Source organism: Cervus canadensis, chromosome 10, assembly GCF_019320065.1.
Source record: "Cervus canadensis isolate Bull #8, Minnesota chromosome 10, ASM1932006v1, whole genome shotgun sequence".
NCBI classification, from domain to species: Eukaryota; Metazoa; Chordata; class Mammalia; order Artiodactyla; family Cervidae; genus Cervus; species Cervus canadensis.
The window spans coordinates 64346298-64365407 of record NC_057395.1 but is presented as its reverse complement, the minus strand read 5'-3'; the positions used below and the strand labels follow the sequence as shown (position 1 = coordinate 64365407).

Below are 19110 nucleotides of genomic sequence, written 5' to 3'. Positions count from 1 at the left end.
GTGCAAGCTCACTTATCTAACATGTTAATCATTGCTTTCTGTATGAGTGCATTCCGTTTTTCACACTTTCACTAACTCTTCCGAGCCTTAAAACAATAGGTTTGGGCCCCATTCCAGGAATTCCAGGCGAGGTAATGGACAGGTGAAGGCTGTGTATCTCCCCCTTTGACTTCTGGATTCTCCCTAATCCCCCAAAGGGCAGGGTTCTTCTAGGCAGAAGAAGAGGGTCCCCTGGGGCAGTTCCCCTGTGGGACTGGAAACCACCTGGGGGTGTGGCTCCTCTGGGCAGGCTCCTCCTGGGCCAGTCTCTCTAGAGAGACTCCCCTTACACTTTATTTGAGCATAAGGCTCACCTGTGGCCAGGACTTCACTGGGGTGGGGAGGGCGGCGGGTAGTGGGGTAGTTCACCAAATGGCGGGGCTCTTTGGAGTCAACTCAACAAAGAGCAGGAGCCAACCTAAGGAGGAAGATCTCAGGAGGGGGTCTAAACCTGAAGGAGGGTTCACCTAGGGGACCTGAAGCTGGAGGGCAGGATTCATCTGTGGGGCTGCGCTTTCCCAGCAGCCGGCGGCCGAAGAAGAGGAAGGCGAGGTTCTCAGGGGTGTGGAGTACCTGCGAGGGGCTCACCTGGAAGGCGAGGCTTGGAGCGGGGGTTGCAAGCAGGTAACGAGGCTTTCCCAGAGGCTAGCTCACAAGTGGGCGGGGCCCAGCGGGGGCGGGGATAGCCTGGGGGCGTGGCTCACTTTAAGGGCGTGGTCCTTTTAGGGATCTGAACTCAGTGTGGCCAAGGCTTCCGGCGCGGGGCTCCCGGGACGGGGCTGGCTTGTGGGCGCGACTCTAGGGGCCGGGGCTGTGCGCTCACCTGCGAGGATTGCTCTGCTCTCCCAGAGACTGCTGAGTGGCCCTCAGGTAGCTCTGGCGCCGCGCCGCCGTCTTGGGGGAGGGCTTGGGGCTGCCGCCGGACTCGTCACTGTCCTCGTCGCCCATGGCTTTGATGTAGCTGCCGCTGCGCATTCGCCGGCACGGGATGGGGCCCTCGGCCGTGGCGTCCGCCTCGCGCGGGGACAACAGCGAGGTGGTCCACTCGCCGCCGCCGCCAGGCACCTGGGGATGGACCGCTTTCAGCGAAGGCGGCTCGGGGGTTGCGGGTGGGCAGCGCACACCCCCAGAGCGCCACCGGCCACCCACGATCGGACTCATCACCGGGGGAATGAGCTGTGGGATAGAACCCCCGTCCCCAAGACCGTAAAGCTCCCTCGCTCTCCCATCCTGGAGAATTCGGCCTTACCGTCGAAGGACATCCTGGGAAGTTTCACTATGTGGCCTTCCCCCACCTAAGGTTTCTCCATGGATCCCAAGCTTGGTGCCCTAGCAAAACCACCCAGACAGAATGTTCACAATGGCTTCCACCCCAGCTACAGTTGTGAGCACCCCGTTACCTTCCTATCACTTCCCCCACAAACTCAGTGGATGGCTCATGATCTCACTACACAGATGAGAGCCGCAGGCTTGAAAGAGGTCCCCAGACCTTAGGATGGGGGGCAGGGGGGAGGACAAGTCAGAGGGCCCCAGCCAGAGGACCTCACCCGCAGGATGGGGGTGAGGAATCTGGGGCCAACCAACATTCCTCACCCCATAGGTGGGTGAACTGAGGTACTAAGAGCAGAGGGCTTTCCCGGGTTGGGCAGCCATGTGGTGAGCTGGAAAAAGGGCTCAGTGTTCCCATCTGAACCCCAGGGACCCCATCAGTGGAAGGGAGCTGTGATAAAGGCAAGTGAGGTTGCAGCTGTGAGGGCAGCTCTGACCCCAGTGGTCACAATGGCAAACCAACTGAGGGGACCTCTCCTGCCCTCTGAGGCCAGGATCTGCCAGCTGCTCCAGGCAGCACATATAATCTGCGCCCGCGTTCACCTGATACGCACCGACCTGTCCACGACAGTGGATGGTCACCGTGTGATGGAGTACGCCCGTACCTCAGCCCCAGCACCGGGTGAACACATCGTGCCATGTACACTCACCTCAGAGAGCAGCATAACCCCCCACTCCCATCTCCCCAAGGACACACCCAGCCACTTCAAGGTGTGTCCGCCCCTCAGTGAGTACATGATGTGAACACAGAGCTTACATGCCTTCTCACGCGCACACTAGCCACCAGTGCACCTCGGACCCACCTCAACTTGTCCCCGCCTCACCGTGTCCCTGCCTCAACACACGCAGAGCACACACTCTCACTGGGTCTATACGTCACCGTGGACACCCAGGCACACGTGTTTCTCAGTGCACACAGCACACCGATTCTTGCCCACACCCACAAATGCACACATTCCCCAAATTACCATGCCTGCAGAGTCCACATTCTTCTTGGTCCCTGCATTGCTGGTGGCTGATTCCTGGCTGAGGGAAGATCCCTGCCTGGGCCCAGGTCCCCACTGCAGACTTCTCATTAACGCCTTCTCCCCAGCTGACTGTTCTGCACATTCCACCCCAAACCATTGGCTAGTCCATCCTCTCTTCCTCCACCCGTGCCTTGGGAAGGTGGCTTTGTATACCCCTGCTTAACACCTGTTGCTTCCCCAGCTCTTACCCACCTAATTTCTGTGGAGCAAACAGTTGGCACCACCCCAGTGCCTGCAGGGCCACTTTTTCATGGTGTTTCTGAAGCATTTTCACATGATCAGACTAAACTACATCTGAGAGGGAGCTAGGTTGCACGCCAGCCTCTCCTATATTTCTAAACTAAGGAAGGTAGATTGAGAGCCACAAAAGCCTTAAATATATAAAATACCACCTAGATTTCATTTCCTTCCTTTGGAAAAACAAAAAGAGTCTTTCCCCTCCATAGTCTCACTGCCTTTGGAAATTTATATAGCATGACAAGAACGCAGGGATCTGGCAGACTTTGATGTTCATCTGGTTCAAAATGCATCTAATGTGTTCCCAAGGGCTGGTCAGGCCTGTGCTGACCTGCCCTCTGGGATGAGGCACACGCTACCTACTGAAGCAGCCCCTCCCATCTAGTGAACAGAAAATCTACTTCCTGTCATTCTCACCCACAGCTTGGCCTGTGGCGCTGGGAGCCACCCAGTTCACAACCACTCACCCTGCCCTGAGAGGCCCAGTGCATGTGTAGCAGCAGAGACATCTCTGAGCCTTCTGCCACTTTCCAGCAGTGGGACCTTGGTGCATAATAAGTGCCTCAATAAACTCTAGTGTCTGAAAGAAAAAAGCTAGTCCTCCAAAAGAACTTAGGGCCTCTGGGCTCCTGCAGCTCCCTGCTCATCTTCATCACATTCTGCTCTCACTGAGAGGACTGTCTGTTCATGTGTCTTTTTCTCCAGCGTGCATGCTTAGTTGCTCAGTCATGTCTGACTCTTGTGACCCTATGGACTGTAGCCCGCCAGGCTCCTCTGTCCATGGGTTGCTATTTCCTCCTCCAGGGGATCTTCCTGACCCAGAGAGCGAACCCACATCTCCTGCATCTCCTGCACTGGCAGGCAAATTCTTTACTGCTGAGCCATCTGGGAAGCCCCTTTTTTCCTCCTAGCATCCTGATAATCAGGAATAGGTCTTATTTATTTTTTGATCTCTTCACTTAAGTGCTCATCTACTCTTCTACCCCTCTCTCCTCTCATGTTTCTTGAGCACTTCCTCTATGACAGACTCTGTCTTGGGCCTTGGGGACACAGAATGGCACCAGATATGGTCCCTGTCCTCAAGGAGCCCCCAGTCTGGTGGCAGTACCAGGTAGGAGGTTGGCACCAGAATGCCATGCAATTGGTTCTAGGAGGGGATAGATGGCACAGCTTTCAGATTTTTCTTCTCAAGCGCAGGGAGATGTGGGCTTCCCTGGTGGTTTTGTGGTTAGGAGTCCGCCTGCCAACGCAGGGGACGAAGGTTTCATCCCTGGTCCAGAAAGATCCCACATGCCATGGAGCAACTAAAGCCCAGATGCCACAACTACTGAAGCCTGTGTCCTAGAGCCCATGATCTGCAACAAGGGAAACCATCGCAATGAGAAGCCCATGCACCAAATGAAGAGTAGCTCCTGCTCGCTGCAACCAGAGTAAGCCCATGTGTAGCCATGAAAACCCAGCACAGCCAAAAATAAAAATAAATAAATCTTTTTTTTTTTTTAAGTGGGGGCAGGGATATGCTTTAGTCCCTACTCAGGGCTGGTCTCAGAATGGTCTTAATCAATGGCTCTTGAGCACATGACCAATGGAAAGAATCTTCTTATTAGCAAGATACCACCCGTCACCCAATTCCTAGGTGAGTAAACAGAGGCCTGAGTGAAACATCTTTCCAAGTCAACCTGTGGTACAGCTGAGTCTCAAATTGGTGCCTTCCCCACAACCCCTCACCCCACCCCTGACCTTGGCAGGGACCCACCTGCAGGTAATGGTAGGCGAGACCCTGGTGGCACGATTTGGACTTTAGCAGGCTCTTATCCAAGGTGGCCGAGGTCTTCTGGCAGACCTCGTGGGCGTGGCTGAGGGTCAGAGTGGACCAGGAGCCCCGCTTGACATAGTTGGTGTCGGTGCCTACCCCAAGGCTGGGGCAGGTGGCCGGGGGTGCGGGCGGGGGTGGCGGGGCGGTCAGCTCAGTGGTGTTGTTCTTGGCGGCTTTGAGCATATGCCCGCTGATGGTGTTGTAGGCGTGCATGAAATAGCGGGGCTGGCTGCGTTCCGCCTGGCGGCCGAGCGTCATCAGTCCCGAGGCTGGGCCGCTGCTGCGGAAAGCTCCACCTTCGCCATCCAAGTTGTCATCGGAGCTCCACCAGCCTGAGATGTTGGAGCGGCTGCGCCGCTTGGGTTCCCCCGCCTTGGCCCGCTCCTTGCTCTTGGCCCTCCGGCCCTTGCCGTCCTCCAGGCCACCTTTCTTGCCGCCATTGCCACCGACCTTGCCTGCCGTGCCCTCCAGGGAGGGCGCCTTGGTGAAGAAGAGCCGCTGGACGGAATGGACCAGGTGGCGAATGCGGCCAGGACTCTCGCCCCGGGCCTTGGCCTCCCCGCGAGGGAACTGGAGCGTGCTAAAACCATCGCGATGGATGGGCAGCTGCTTCTCAAACTGGTCCAGTAGGTTGGCAGGCAGCCGATTGATCTTGGTGGCCTGGGCGTGGCTGGGGAAGGGGCTCTCCTCTGGCACCTCGAAGTGGGAGTTGTAGTGGATTCGGGGGAAGGTGCTGCTCGGCGGCGGCAGCTGGTTGTTGAGCGGGAAGAGGCCATCCCCTGGCAGGGCATTCTGCCCGGGGAAGCGGGCCTCGCGGGCAAAGGCCTCCGTGGGCGATAGCAGGTAGGGGTTGCGGTCAGGCCCGGTGAACAGGGGCTCGTGTGGTGGGTCCAGGCTGTCAGAGAGGTGGCGGGGGCGGCTGTCACCGAGGCCTTTCATGATCCCGGCCCTCGGGGCAGGGGCCGTCGCCCTAGCGGGGCGCCTGGGTCGCCTCTCCCGGGCAGCAGCTGACCTGGGGAAAGAAGATAGACAGGCGTCAGCTGGATTCAGAGGGGAAGGCTAGCCCAGACCCCCCACAGATCTCAAGGGTGGGAGGATTTCTGAAGACTCCTAGCCTGCCTTTAGCATTGTGCATTGAGATCAAGAGTAAAATGGACAATGAAAACCCAGCACAGTCAAAAAAAAAATTATATATATTCTTCATTGACAAGCTTATTCTAAAATTTATATGGAAACACAAGGAATTTTTTAAAGTTCATTTATATCATTTTTTTTTATTCCAAATACAAATGATGGCATTAAAAAAAAAAAAGTAAAATGGAGACCCATTCACCATATATGTAAATAAAAGCGATAGCTCAGGCTAGCAAACTGTTAAAATACGTTCTACTTTCCTACCTTAGTGAATATATTTTCACAATAAACTGGAAAGCCAGGTTCAAACTCAGACATCTTGTGTGTATTAGTCACTCAGTCGTGTCCGACTCTTTGTGACCCCATGGGCTGTAGCCTGCCAGGCTCCTCTGTCCGTGGAATTTTCCAGGCAAGAATACTGGAGTGGGTAGCCATTCCCTTCTCCATGGGGTCTTCCTGGCCCAGGGATTGAACCCAGGTCTCCTGCATTGCAAGCAGATTCTTTAGCACTGAGCCACCAGGGTCTCCTCCAGATTCCAAGGCCGCATGACTGTTCCTCACTGCAAGGAGCCCCATACATGCACGCTCACTCCACATGCCCCCCAAATAGCCACCTCTCATCCTTAGGGCTGGTTCCACTGACAGTGTAGATCACCATGAGAAGATCTGTGCTGGCCCTGGAAGCAGGCCTGCCACACTTGGACTTGGCCATTTTCATGACCAATGGTGCCTCAAGCCTTTCTAAGCCTGAGACTTGTGCAGAGTCCACCAGCTGGAATTCTCCCTGTTCTCTGCCAGAGCCTCTCCTTGCCTCTAGAAGCCTAAGGGAGCCCACTCCTGAAGTTCAGAGCACTTTAATGAAGGTCCTTGTGATTGAAGAGCCCCTCCCCCACCGCCCCCCACCAGGGAGCATCTCTGCTTCTACCAGGCGACTTGTCAGAGCCTTTATCCCCAGCCTGGAGAGGAACTCTGCTGATTAGCATGTTTATCTTCATTACAGCAGCCACATGAGGTGGAGGACCATTATCCCCATTTTACAGATGGGGAAACTGAGGCTGGGAGAAGCAATTCTAGCCAAAGTGAAGTAAGTAACTCAGACTTCAGCCACCCCATCAGTGTCCCAGACAGTCAAGTATCCTCCTCCACTCCAGCCAGCAGCAGCTCCCTCTGGGCAAACCTCTTCTTGAAGATAGTTTCAGGCAAACGCAAAACCACCCCCGGATCCCTCTTGCTCCTGGCCAATCTTCCTTACAGCCCCTCAGGGCTACAGTGTCCCTGGGCTCACTTGTATCCCAAGTGACTCCTTGGCTTTCCAGCTGGAGAACTGTGTGTGTAGCAATCTGTCCTCGGTGCCCACTCAAGTAAGGCTAATGATACTGAAAACTCAGAAGAGTTTGCAAACACAGTCCACTTGCTCGCTGGCTCGGCAGGGGCCTGACTCCCTCAAAATACCAGAGGTGGAGCAGGCTGGTCACCAGGAATAGAAGACAGCTGCAGTCCTGCCCCAGAAGTGCACACTGTACTCGTCCTCTCAGCCCCAAGAACTTCTCTCCTGACCTTTCTTATCTTTCCCCTAACAACAGTTCCCACTGTGCCTGGAAAATGATTCAGACTCCCTTCCTGTGGTCTAGGTGGAATCAGCCTTATGCCAGAACCCCAGGGGTAGACACATGACCCAGGCCTGGCCAATCAGAGTCCTGCATCCCCGAGTACTGATTGGCTCTGAGATAGAAACAGGATCCTTGTTAGCCAGTGAGAGTCAGCCCTGGGATTATGGCTGAACTCTTGGGAAAGAGGCATCCTCAGGCTGCTATCTGAGTGTCAGCCTGCAGTCCTTTGTCAAGATCTTGCCTGACATCTTAGATATGAGAGTTAAGAGCCTTTTTGCTTACGTCTGAGTTGAGTTTCTGTGTCTTTCAAAAAGAGCCTGTTACTGAATTCATGTCCAATTGGTCGCTATGGCAGTGGCTGTGGGTACCCCACCCGTATCTCCTGTGGCCTCATCACTGTGATGCCCAGCAGGCTGACTTCCAACTGTCAGCGCCTGCATCCCTGCTGGAGGGAGCGGGGGCTTTCTCTAGCAGCTGGAGTGCGCTCTGCTCACATGTGGCTGGCAGGAACTGCGGGAGAATTAACAACCCCCTCTCCACCGCGCCTTCTGGCTGCAGCTCTCAGCCACTGACTCTAGGTGGTTGGTGTATAAATACCCTGACTCTTTCCCCCTTGGGTGGGACAACAGAGGTGTGGGCTCTACAGTCCTCAGTGAGAGTGAGCTCCGGTTGGGCAGTCACTTGCTTGATAATGCCCTCTTCATTGGCTACCTCCCTTCCCCACTTTACCTCCCCCCTCCCACACTGTGCCACCTATTCCCAAATAAAGTACTTGCACCTGAATCCTTATCTTGGTCATGCTTCTGAGGAACCCCAACTGTGATAGCCCCAGGGACTCCACCTCAGTTATATTTTCGGATGCCACCCCCTCTCTGTATTGTCTGTCTATGTCACTCCCACCGCTCACCTGGAAAATCATACCAGCCTCCTCCCTGGTCTCTTTACATTTACTCTTAACCCCTGCAATCCAGGCTGCAAACTGCAACTGGAATGATACTTCTAACCTGCCAAAGCAGTAGCGTCCTTCCACTTCAGTGGTTCCCCGAAGCTCTTTTACTTTTTAAAAAAAGATTTTTGTTGTTGTTGTTAAATTTATTTATTTACTGACTTGGCTGCGTCAGGTCTTAGTCGCAATGCACAGGATCTTCACTATGTCACAGGGGATCTTACATTGTGGCACATGGACCTTCTAGTTGGGGCCCAGTAGCCTCACGGCATGTGGGATCTTAGTTCCCTGACCAAGGATTGAACCCACATCCCCTGTATTGCAAGGTGGATTCTTAACCGCTGGACCACCAGGGAAGTCCCATCCCCATGGCTCTTGGCCGGGTGTTCAAGGTCATTAAGGAGAGCTAGTCTCTGCAGACCGATAACCCTAGGCTCCAGCCACGTGGCATGCTGGAGCTAAAGCAACTGTGAGACAGAGTGTCAGCCCGGGAAAGGGACAGCATAAGGCCTCATGGCAAGGTCACTCCAGCCTGGAACCCAAGGCTCTTCACTCATAACCCCACTGGTCTTCCTGCCCTAGAGGGTCTGCAAAGGAAGAGGACTGTGTTGGGGCTAGATCGCCAGCTAAGGAGTAGAGGGTGAGGAGATGCCTCAGTGAAGAGTGGAGGACTAGAAGGCCCAGCATGCTCTAGTTTCTGCCAGCTTTTCCAGCCTCAGTCCCACCTCAGAACTGAGGCACACCCATCTCCAGTGGCCAAGGGCACTGGCTGTTGATACTTCATGGCCGGGTGCCTGTTAGGACTTGCTCTCCGCCAGAGGGCGATGCCTCAGTCAAGGTCATGCTTCTTCCCAGGAGCAGCCTGTGTCTAGTCACTGATGGGTGTACAGAACCAAGGTCTGGCCTTCCTGCCCCATTCAAAACAAATGGGCCATCCCAGCTCCAGAGCTTCCCCTGGGATTAGCTGAGGCCTTTGTTGTAACTGCATCTCCACCTAACTCCTCACACTGCCCCATCCGCTGCCCCTCAGCTGCCACAGGTGTTCCCAAGAGACTTCCCAGGAAAACTTCAGTCTTTTTCCTGGGGAATCTGACCCAAAGCCAGGGTGTAACTGGGTTCTACTTTCTCTTTTTACTGTGGGTCATTTGGTGATCTAATTATTCCTCCTAAGCCTCAGTCTCCTCTTCTATAAGATGGGTATGAGGATCTTCACTTTTCAAGACTGTGATGAAGATTAATTATGATGTCAGAGAGAAAGCCTCTAGGCACTTGATAAATATCCGTAGTGCTCTGGTCCCCACCTCACTGTGCTTCTTGGGGGCAGGCCAAGGCATCCAGTGTAGGAGGCCACATAGCTTAGTGGAAAATGCAGGCAACTGCACCCAGATTCAAATCCTGGCTCTGCTCTGTACTTGCTGTGACCTTGGATGGGTACCTCTCAGTTTCCACCTCTAGGCATTAGATAGAGGGTTTGCTGAGGGTGGTCTGGCCACATGGATCTGCCCTGAGCTCTCTTGGTCAGGATTCTTGGAACACTGGGTGCCAACCTCTCAGTCACCCAGCACCCAGGGGTGGCAGGAGCCTCACCTTGGGGAAGTCTTAAAATAGGCAGGCCTCGGCCTTGCAGGGGAAGCAGCTGGCTGCCTTTGTCTCTGAGCTATACTTAGGCCCATCCGGGTGCCCATAATTACCTCTCATTAATATAAGCCTCATTGCCCTCCTGGAAACATGGAGGAACCAGCAGAACTGCTGCCTCCCCGAGAGCCCTCCCTGCTCTGTGGCGCCTCTGTGTTTGCAGCCGCCACCCCCATCTGCACAGAGTGGGGCCTCCCTGCTCTATCCCAGCTCACCCTAGAGTCAGAGTTGGCCAGTGAGCATGGGAGAGCTAATGAGGGACAAGGCCAAGAACAGAGCCCAGCATGGCCCTTCCTGAAGCAAAACTCACCTGATTGAGCCATTTCCCTAATCTAGAACTTTCTCTGGATCCTCTTCCCTCCTCAGTCCAAACTCCTTGGTGTAGCAATCAAGAAAGACCCCTGCTGGACTTCCCTGGCAGTCCAGTGGTTAAGACACTGCACTTCCATTGCAGGGGGCATGGGTTCAATCCCTGGTTGGGGGACTAGGATCCACATGCCACGTGATGTGGCCATAGGGGAAAAAATTAAAAAGACCCTTCATGATCTAACCCTAAACCTCTTTTCCAACATTTCTCATCTCCCTTTTCACAGTCCCTCCCTTTAAGCAGCCCAGATTCCTTACTATTTCCTATCTACATCTTTGAATTCGGTGCTACCTGAAACGCTGGTTTTGTCTATGGTCGCATTAACAGAGAAAGAGTCTAAATGAAGGGAGAGGGTAGTTCTGTTCAGTGCTGAGTCCTGTTGTTAAGAGACAGACAGGCAGAATGGGACACGGGAGAGTGAGTTGAGTGATGGAAGGCTGGAAATGGTGTGGATGATGGCTGGATATTCTGGGGATGTTCATGGAAGTCCATGGAGGATGCAGCCACTGCGTTCAGCCTCTGAAGGGCTGATGTGTGGAAGGGGAAGGATGGGCTCCATGGGGCCTCCAGTGCCTCGGTGTGGCCTGGGATAGGGGTGGAGGCAGAGGGAGGCAGGCTGTGTTACGCTGTGACTTCATCTCTGGGTACCCCTCCTGTTCTCCTCCCACATCTCTTGCTCTATCTCTCGCTGGCTTCCCCTCCTCTGACCTCTAAATGCTAGAGGAACTGCTCCCTGCTTCTCTCTACACTCCCTCTCCTGCTGATCTCATCCAGACTTGTGGCTTTAAACACCACCTATATCTGACAACTCGTAAATTTACATCTTCCATCCAATCTCTCTCTGACACCAGACTCACATCTCTAACTGCCTCCTTGACATCTTGCCCTGGAGGTCCAAAATCGAATGTCTGATCTCCCACCTACCCTGACCCATTCCTCTGACAGTCCGCTCCAATTCAGCTCCTGACAACTCCATCCTCCTGCTTGCTCAGGTCAGAAACCTTGGAATCATCCTTGACTCATCTTTTTCCTACCACCTCCCCCCAACCCCAATCCCATTCAACAGCAAATCCTTCAAAATCCCACCACTTCTCCCTGCCTCTACCGCCCTACCCATATCCAGGCCCCTATCAGATCTCACCCAGAGGATTTAAACTCCCATTGCCCTTAAACTCAAAGATCATCTCTTTACTCTTCTTTAAAAAAAAAAAATTTATTTATTTGGCTGCATCAGGTCTTAGTTGAGGCATGTGGGCTGTTCATTGCAGCATGCAGGCTTCTCTAGTTGTGGCATGTGAGCCTACTTGCCCCGGGGCATGTGGAATCTTAGTTCCCTGACCAGGGATCAAACCTGCATTCCCTGCATTGGAAGACGGCTTCTTAACCACTAGACCACCAGGGAAGTCCACTTTTCACTCTTCTTACTTTTTCTTGCTTTCCTGGCCTCATTCCCTGCCCTTCCTCCCTTGGACCTCCATTCTGTTCCTTGGACACAAACCATTAACCGCCCCATCTTGGGGCTTTTGCCCTTACCGGTGCCTGAAATGCTCTGTCCCCCTCTGACCACGTGACTCCTCCTTCACTTCATCCAGATTTCAGCGCACAGGCTGCCTCCACAGACAGGCCGGCCCTGACTACCATCCAAGACCAAGACCGTCCCTTACCTGCCAGCCCTTCCTTCTGTATCACCCAGACTTACGTTCCATGGAGCCTGAGATATCAGGGACAGGGTCTGTCTTTGTCACTCTCGTGTCACTTGCACCCAGCACAGCACCTGGACTCAGCAGAGACTCATCAAGCTTTTGCTAACTGAAAGAGCGGCAAAAGGTCTTGGGGGATGCTCAGAAGCGATGAAGAAAGTGAGGCAGCTACAGGGTGGTGAGCTTTTAGCTCCAGCTCATCAAAGCGATCCTTTCTTGAATGCTTTCTGGGTAGTAGGATAGCCCATTTGTGAGCTCATTTAATCCTCAGTGCAGCTCTTCTTGGTGGGCATAATGAGCCCACTGTGGTAGGGAGCCTCCAACATACACTCCAGTGGTCCCACCTCCTGCTATTCACGTTCTTGTGTACAACCCACCCCAACCCGAACAGGGTCTGATGGTGTAACCGACAAGATATTGTGGAAATGACCGAGCATAACCTCTGAGGTAGGTCAGAATAGACACTGCAGCTTCTTTCTTGCTCTCTTGGACCACTGACCCCGGGGGCGGTCAGCTGCCATGTTGTGGGGACACTCAAGCTGCCCTAAGGAAAGTTTCGTGTGGGGAGGAACTAAGGCAGCCTGCCGACAGCCAGCTCTCATTTACCAGCCACGTGAGCGGCTGCAGATCCTCCAGCCCAGTTATGACTTCAGATGGCTGCAGCCCTGGGGAACACCTAGACTGCAACCCCATGAGAGACCGTGGGCCAGAACCATCCACTGAGGCTGCTCCTGACTCTCAGATACTGAGTGGGATATAATACATTTTGTTTGTTTCTTCTAATATTTATTTATTTGGCTGCACCAGGTCTTAGTTGCAGCATTCGGGACCTTTAGTTGTGGCATGGGAACACTTAGTTGTGGCATGTGGGATCTAGTTCCCTGACGAAGGATCGAACTTGCCTCCCCTGTATTGGGAGCACAGGGTCTCAGCCACTGGAACACCAGGGAAGTCCCTACATGTTGGTTGCTTTTAAAGCCACTGCCAGGTTTTGATATCATTTTCTTTACACAGAAATAGGTGACTAATATTAATACGTCCATGTTTGCAAAGAACTCAGATGGCTAAAGTGACACACTCTAGACCCCACAGCTGGTAGGGGTGGGAGTCTGGTGCAACTCAGTCCAACTCCTGAGCCCACATTCCAGGCTGAGGCTCCAGGATCCTCCCCATCTATGAAGGATCTGTTATCCGATGGTTTCAAGGTCAGGATTATCTCCAGCCTAAGTCTGTGTCCATAGCAACTATTTAGAAAGCATGACATTCAATCAACTGGTTGTTTGGTCAACAATAGCCGGCAATGGCTCCAGCAAGTTCCCCTGAATGGGGCTGCTCAGGATATGTGGCTGACCCTGTCCCCCACTTAGGTCCCCTCCTCTGCTCAAAGCCGAATTCCTGTGCCTCCCATCCTGGTGGTGAACTCTGGACTCAGGGCCTGGGATGTGGGTGCTGAGCTCCTCTGAGAAGGGGCAGAGATTTGGAGTTGAGGCGCTCTGTGGGGACAGGACTGCTAACCAGGCCTCTCTGAGACTGTAACCCATTTAAATCGCCTGTTCTCAGCAGGGGCTTCCGAGGTTACTGGCACACTCCCCACCTGGCACCCAACTTTGTGTGGCAGACACAGAAAAGGTAGAAGGAAATAAACCTAGAGCCTCAGAACAAAGGGACTACAGGGGCAGAATTACAACAGAGTCATCCTTTCAAAAATCCCAAATAGATTAGAAATGCTTCATCCAGTTCCCTTTAAGGTCTCCCCTCACCCTCGGGCAAAACCCCATCCCCGGACTTCCCTGATGGTCCAGTGGTTAGAAATTCACCTTCCAATGCAGGGGACATGGGTTTGACCCTGGCCTGGAAAGATTCTACAAGCCACGGGGCAACTAAGCCTGTGCACCACACCTAGAGAGTCCATGTGCTACAATGAAAGATCCTGTGTGTTGCAACTAAGACCAGACATAGCCCTCCCAAAAGACCAATGACCCCCAAAACAACCCATCTTCCTCATCCTGACTCAGCCACTTTGGCCCCCTCATTCAGTGTTTCTCCAGCACCCCAAACTCTTTCCTGCCACAGGGCCTTTACACATGCTGTTCCCTCTGACTGGACATTTTTCCTTCCAACTCTTCACACACCAGCTATTTCTGTTGATTTGAATCTCTGCACAAGTGTCACCTCTGCAGAGGCCTTCCCTGACCCCTGTGTCCAAGATAGTTCCTCCATCCCACCCTTCTCTCCCTTGACCTTCTTCTTGATTTCCTTCAAAGCACTCGTCACGGTTTCCAGCTATCTTGCTTGATTCCCTGTGTACTTGATTAATATCTGCCTCTCCAGTCTCTGTGGGCTCTGAGAGGGGAGGAGGCAGGGACCATGCTATTTCATTTTCAACCGTATCCCCGGCACTAAGGACAGAGTCATCACATAGTAGATGTACAGTATGCAGTTGTTAAATGAGGTAGTTGGACAGACAGAGCCCCAGAGGGAGGGTAGCTGGAAAGAGCTGGAGCTGCCCAGTGGGCGAGAAGGGAGTTGATTATTGGCTTAACTCACTAGCCTTTCCTGCTTCTTCTCCTCGCCTGTGTCCCACACAGGCTGGGCTGCTTCTATTCCCTAGAACCTTTCTGAAAAACGCTGTTCCTAACCTTCCCTATTTAACATCCTTGAAGCTCCGTAGAGATACCTCCTCCACCAGGACGTCCTCTCTGACCTTACAGCTGGGGGAGGATGGCCTCCTCTGGGTTCCCCGGTGATGGGAGCCACCACCCTAAGGAATCGTAGGCAGTCCTGAGAGTTCCTCTATGCCTGAAGCAGGACCCTGCACAGAGCTGGGTCTCATATATGTTCAGGCACGAAGAGGGTGACATGCATCGCAGTTTACTCAGATTCTAGCTGTTATCCTGAATTCCTGATGGCTAGTCTCCCTGATTTATTCTCATCAGTGTCGTGGTTTAAATGGTGAATCATATGCTTACCCCATGCAACAAGAAACATGGGGACACAGGCGAAAGAAGAGGTGTCTGCGGCTGAGATGGATTAAATGAGATCTGAGTTTCTGCCCCAAATCCCCAAGCCAGGACCCCCTCAATCCTAGGGGAATCAGGGTCAGCCCACCCTCACCTAGGAAAATCCCAAGTTGGGGAGATGAAAGGGTGCTTATCATGACTTCCCCTTCCCCTCCTCCTCCAGGCTTCACCAAGGGGCCACCACTTGGTACTTCAAGCCTTGTTGCCTTTCCCCAGCCACTCCATGAGATGCCCTAGGGAGTACTGAGGATAGTCCTTTCTCTGCAGGCAGTGCAGTATGGAGGTTGAGAGCGTGGGCTCTGGAGGCAGCCTCCCCAAGTTTGAATCCTGGTGCTGTGTGACCTTGAGCTGGTTACTGAGCCTGCCTGAGCCTGGCATCCTAAAATGGTTGTTGGGAAAGATAAATGAAGTTATTAATAATATAGTCAGATGGTGAGGCACAGTACCTGGCATGATGAGTGCCCTATATGTACTCACTATCACTGTCCTTATCAACAGGACCCACCCACAAGCAGACAGGGCTGGACACCACCCACATTTAGCTACTTAGAAGCTCAGAAAGGGAATGAGATTTGGCCTGGATCACACAGTGTGTTGGTGGCAGCTGTGATTTGATCCCAGGCCTCTGACTCCTAGTCCAGTGCACCCTGGAGGTCAAGAACCAACAACGGCTGGGTATGTCCTGGCCTGTGGTCACTTTCCGAGTGGCCCTCTCCCTTCCACGTATCCCCAGAGCCCAACTGTCTAGACCAGCTCTAGACATTTAATTAAACCTAAAAAGAATTAAATAAAAATGAAAATTCAGCTTCTCAGTCTCACTAGCTATATTTCCACTGTGTAATGGCCATGTTTTTCTAGTGGCTATCACACACACAGTGCAGATAGAGACCATTTCCACCAGTACAGGCAGCTGGGACAGCGAGTGCTGCCTGGGACAGGATCACCACATGTGGTTGTTGATTATGATGGCTACGTGGGACTGAAGGGGGATAGAATGGGGTCTCACCCTTTGCAATGCCCACAATTCACCCTTCTCTGAAGGCCACTAATTGTGGAATGCTCAGCTCTGAATCTGTCGTATCTTGTCCCCCCTCCTCATGATACACTTTGCTGACTGGGTTTGGGCAGAGGCTGGGACTCACCCAAGGTCATATGGCAGGTGGACGCTTCAAGGGGCTCAGGTCGCCTGACTCTGGGTGTGCTGTGCCCCAGCGCCCTGCTGCTAGGGATACAGTCAGCAGTCTGAGTGAGGTGTGGTAAACAGAAATGATTTTTTTTTTTTTTTGCTGATGAACAAAAGCCAAAAAACTACTCTGGGATGGACAGCAGGGGACAATTGGTCACAGCTGCAGAGCGGGTGCCCGTCAGCACCACGGACAGCTCCCCGGGTCACACTGGGATGACTGTAGGACTAAGAAGGGGGCAAAGGCAGAACTCATCTTCTCCCCATCCCACTCCAGAAGGGCCTAGAGGGACCTCAACAGCCCCCGTGGCTGCCATGTCGAAACATTCCTTGTGTTGGTGGGGCCCGGGACTCTCAGTTCTGGCGGACTCACCATGTGGCCTCAGACATGTCATCTTTCTTTCCCCACCTTGGTTTTCTCATCTGGAAAATGGAGATGATTATCCCAACAGTGTGGGGCCCTTGTGAGGTGCCAAATGGGACTAATTTGGCTACGAGAGCGTTTGTCCACCAGGAGGTGCTAAGAGAGTTGAATCACATCTGACTTGGGTTTGAATCTGGCGCTACCTCTTCCCAGTGGTGTGACCTTATGCAGGTCACCTGGCCTCTCCAAGCTTCAGTTTCTTCGCCTGGGAAGCATGGATAAGATACTTCACTTGCTACAGTGGAATATTATTTCTCCATAAAGAGAACAAAGTACTGATACATATTTCAGCATGGATGAACCCTGAAAACATTACACTAATTTAAAGGAGCCAGACACAAAAGCCCAGCTATTGTATGATTCCATTTATGTGAAATATCTATTATGGGTAAATTACTAGAGACAAAAAGTAGATTAGTGGTTGCCAGGGGCTAGGAGGAGCAGGGAGTGACCATTAAATAGGTAAAAGATTTTTCTTAGAGGTGATAAAAGAGTTTTAAAAATAGACAGTGGTGAAGGGGGACTTCCCTGGTGGTCCAGTGGTTAAGAGTCTGCCTTTCAATGCAGGAGACACAGGTTTGATTCCTGATCAGTGAATTTAGATCCCACATGCCGTGGGGCAACTGAACCCACACGTTGCACCTACTGAGCCTGAATGTTCTAGAGCCCATGTTCTGCAACAAGAAACCCTTGCACTGCCAACTAGAGAAGTCCCCAAGCCCTGCAATGAGAGAAAACCAGTGTGTGGCAATAAAGACTGGTATAGACAAAAGAAAATAGTGGTGAAGGATGTACAGTACAGTAGATGGACTTAATGCCACTGAATTGCACACTTTGAAATGGTTAAAATGGTAAATTTTATGTGTATCCTACCACAATTTAACACATTAAGATACTTCACTTATAGGGTATGTGTGGAGCTTCAGCAAGAGCATGCCTGACAGTACCCACAAAAGTTTCTGGTACATGCTTGTTATGCGAACCCCCAAAGCCTTTCAAGACCTTTCTGAAGCTTATTTATCAGGTGTTTCCTACATATGCACAAGCCCTTTATATGAATTGTCTTGTTACAGCCTCAAGTAAGCCCTTGGAAGAGCATCCTATTGTTAGTCCCACCTTATAAAGGGCACAGAAAGAAGTGACTGTCTAAGGTCACATAGGTAGGACATGATGGAGCTGGGATTTCAACCCAGGTAGGTTGGCTCTAGAGCCTGTCCCTCCAGCCCCCTCCCTAAGCTACCGCTCAGCTTTCAGATAACAATGTCCCCTATGCCATCACCTCGAGGAGCCCCAAGCTGGGATCAGGGGACACACCCTTGAACCACCTGTTCACCATGACCCTCCTGGGAGAGGTCTATTAGGGGAAGGTCATCCAAGGGACACACTGCCCTGTTCTCCAGCTTCCCGAGGCCTGACTTTGGGCATGTGGGCCCCAGAGTTCACCTGCCCCAGCCTGATTCATTTTGGGCCCCGCTGAGGGACCATCCTGGAAGGTCGTGTTGGCAAAAAACAGAACAAAATGGCCAGAATGCAGCAATTGCCAGCACATTTAATTCAATTCCTTCAACATTTATGGAGCCTGCTCTGTGACTCAGACAGTTCCAGCCCTTACAGAGCATGTGGCCAAGTGCAGGAGGCAGAAATACACATGGCAATTAGACAACACATAAAAATAAATTCCGAGAAGCGTCAAAGCCAGAGTGTGCGGTCGAGTGAAAGGAGGCATTAATACTCACTGGGGCACCAGAAGGCTCCCTGGAAGAGGTGGTATTTCAGCCAGACCTCTGAGGACAAGAAAGATTTCAATAGAGGAAAGTGTAGAAAAGAGCATTACACAGAAGGGAAAAGCATAGGCTAGACATAGTCAAGAGGAGAGAGATGGAGGCAGTGTTGGAAACAGCAAGTTGTCCTTGCGGTGGGGGTGGGGAGGCAGATGCCTGGGGCCAGATCATGGGGGCCTTGTTGAACCCCAGGGGCCCTAGACTTAGACCACAGACCATCCGCCATCAAAACAGAGCAGGGCCCCAAAGGCCACTGCCACCAGCAATTCCACTCCCAGGAATGACCCAGCAACCCAGGCTTATGCACAGGAAATGGGGGTGCACAGCGTTCTTACTTTTTTTTTGGCCACTCCATGCAGTTTGTGGGATCTTGTTCCCCGACCAGGGATCAAACCCAAGCCCTCTGCTGTGAAAGCACAGAGCCCTCACTATTGGACCACCAGGGAATTTCCCACAGGGTTCTCCTTAAAACACTAGCAAAAGCCTGAAGACAACTCAGATGTCCACTAGGAGACTAAAGAAGCAAATTATGATCTAGCACACTAAGGAATGCTATGTAGCTATGAAAAAGAACGAGGCAGTTCTAAGTACTGTCATGAAAAGCTCTTTAAAAGGCATCAGTAAGTGGAAACAGCAAGGGCCTGTCTATCTTGGGTTCTCTCAGAAGGAGAGAAGCCTAAATCCTTGGCTTACATCCTAGCCAAGGATTTAGGTCTATCTGGAAGGTGATCCCAGGAAGCACAGTGGAGGGGTGGGAAGCAAGGAAAGAAAATCGAGGACTCATTCTTATTCGGGGAGCAACTGAGTGCAGGCCCCCCATGGACCCTGCAGAGCAGGGGGAATGCACGTCTCAGAATCTCT

At 52.5% G+C, this 19110-nt stretch overlaps 1 protein-coding gene across 3 annotated transcripts in view; it reads right to left on the bottom strand.

Moving 5' to 3' along the window:
* The window catches only part of DLGAP4 (DLG associated protein 4), a 137305-nt gene that overhangs the window by 80363 nt on the left and 37832 nt on the right, over positions 1-19110 (bottom strand). For 2 of the 3 annotated variants that reach the window (XM_043478665.1, XM_043478669.1), the window contains 2 exons: positions 4390-5461; positions 863-1104 (listed from right to left, as the gene is read on the bottom strand). In XM_043478665.1, the coding sequence (XP_043334600.1) occupies positions 863-1104; positions 4390-5388 (1241 nt within the window). In that variant the 5' untranslated portion in view covers positions 5389-5461. Of the gene's footprint in view, positions 1-862; positions 1105-4389; positions 5462-19110 lie in introns of those variants that run through there. The other variant, XM_043478664.1, reaches the window with a different exon arrangement.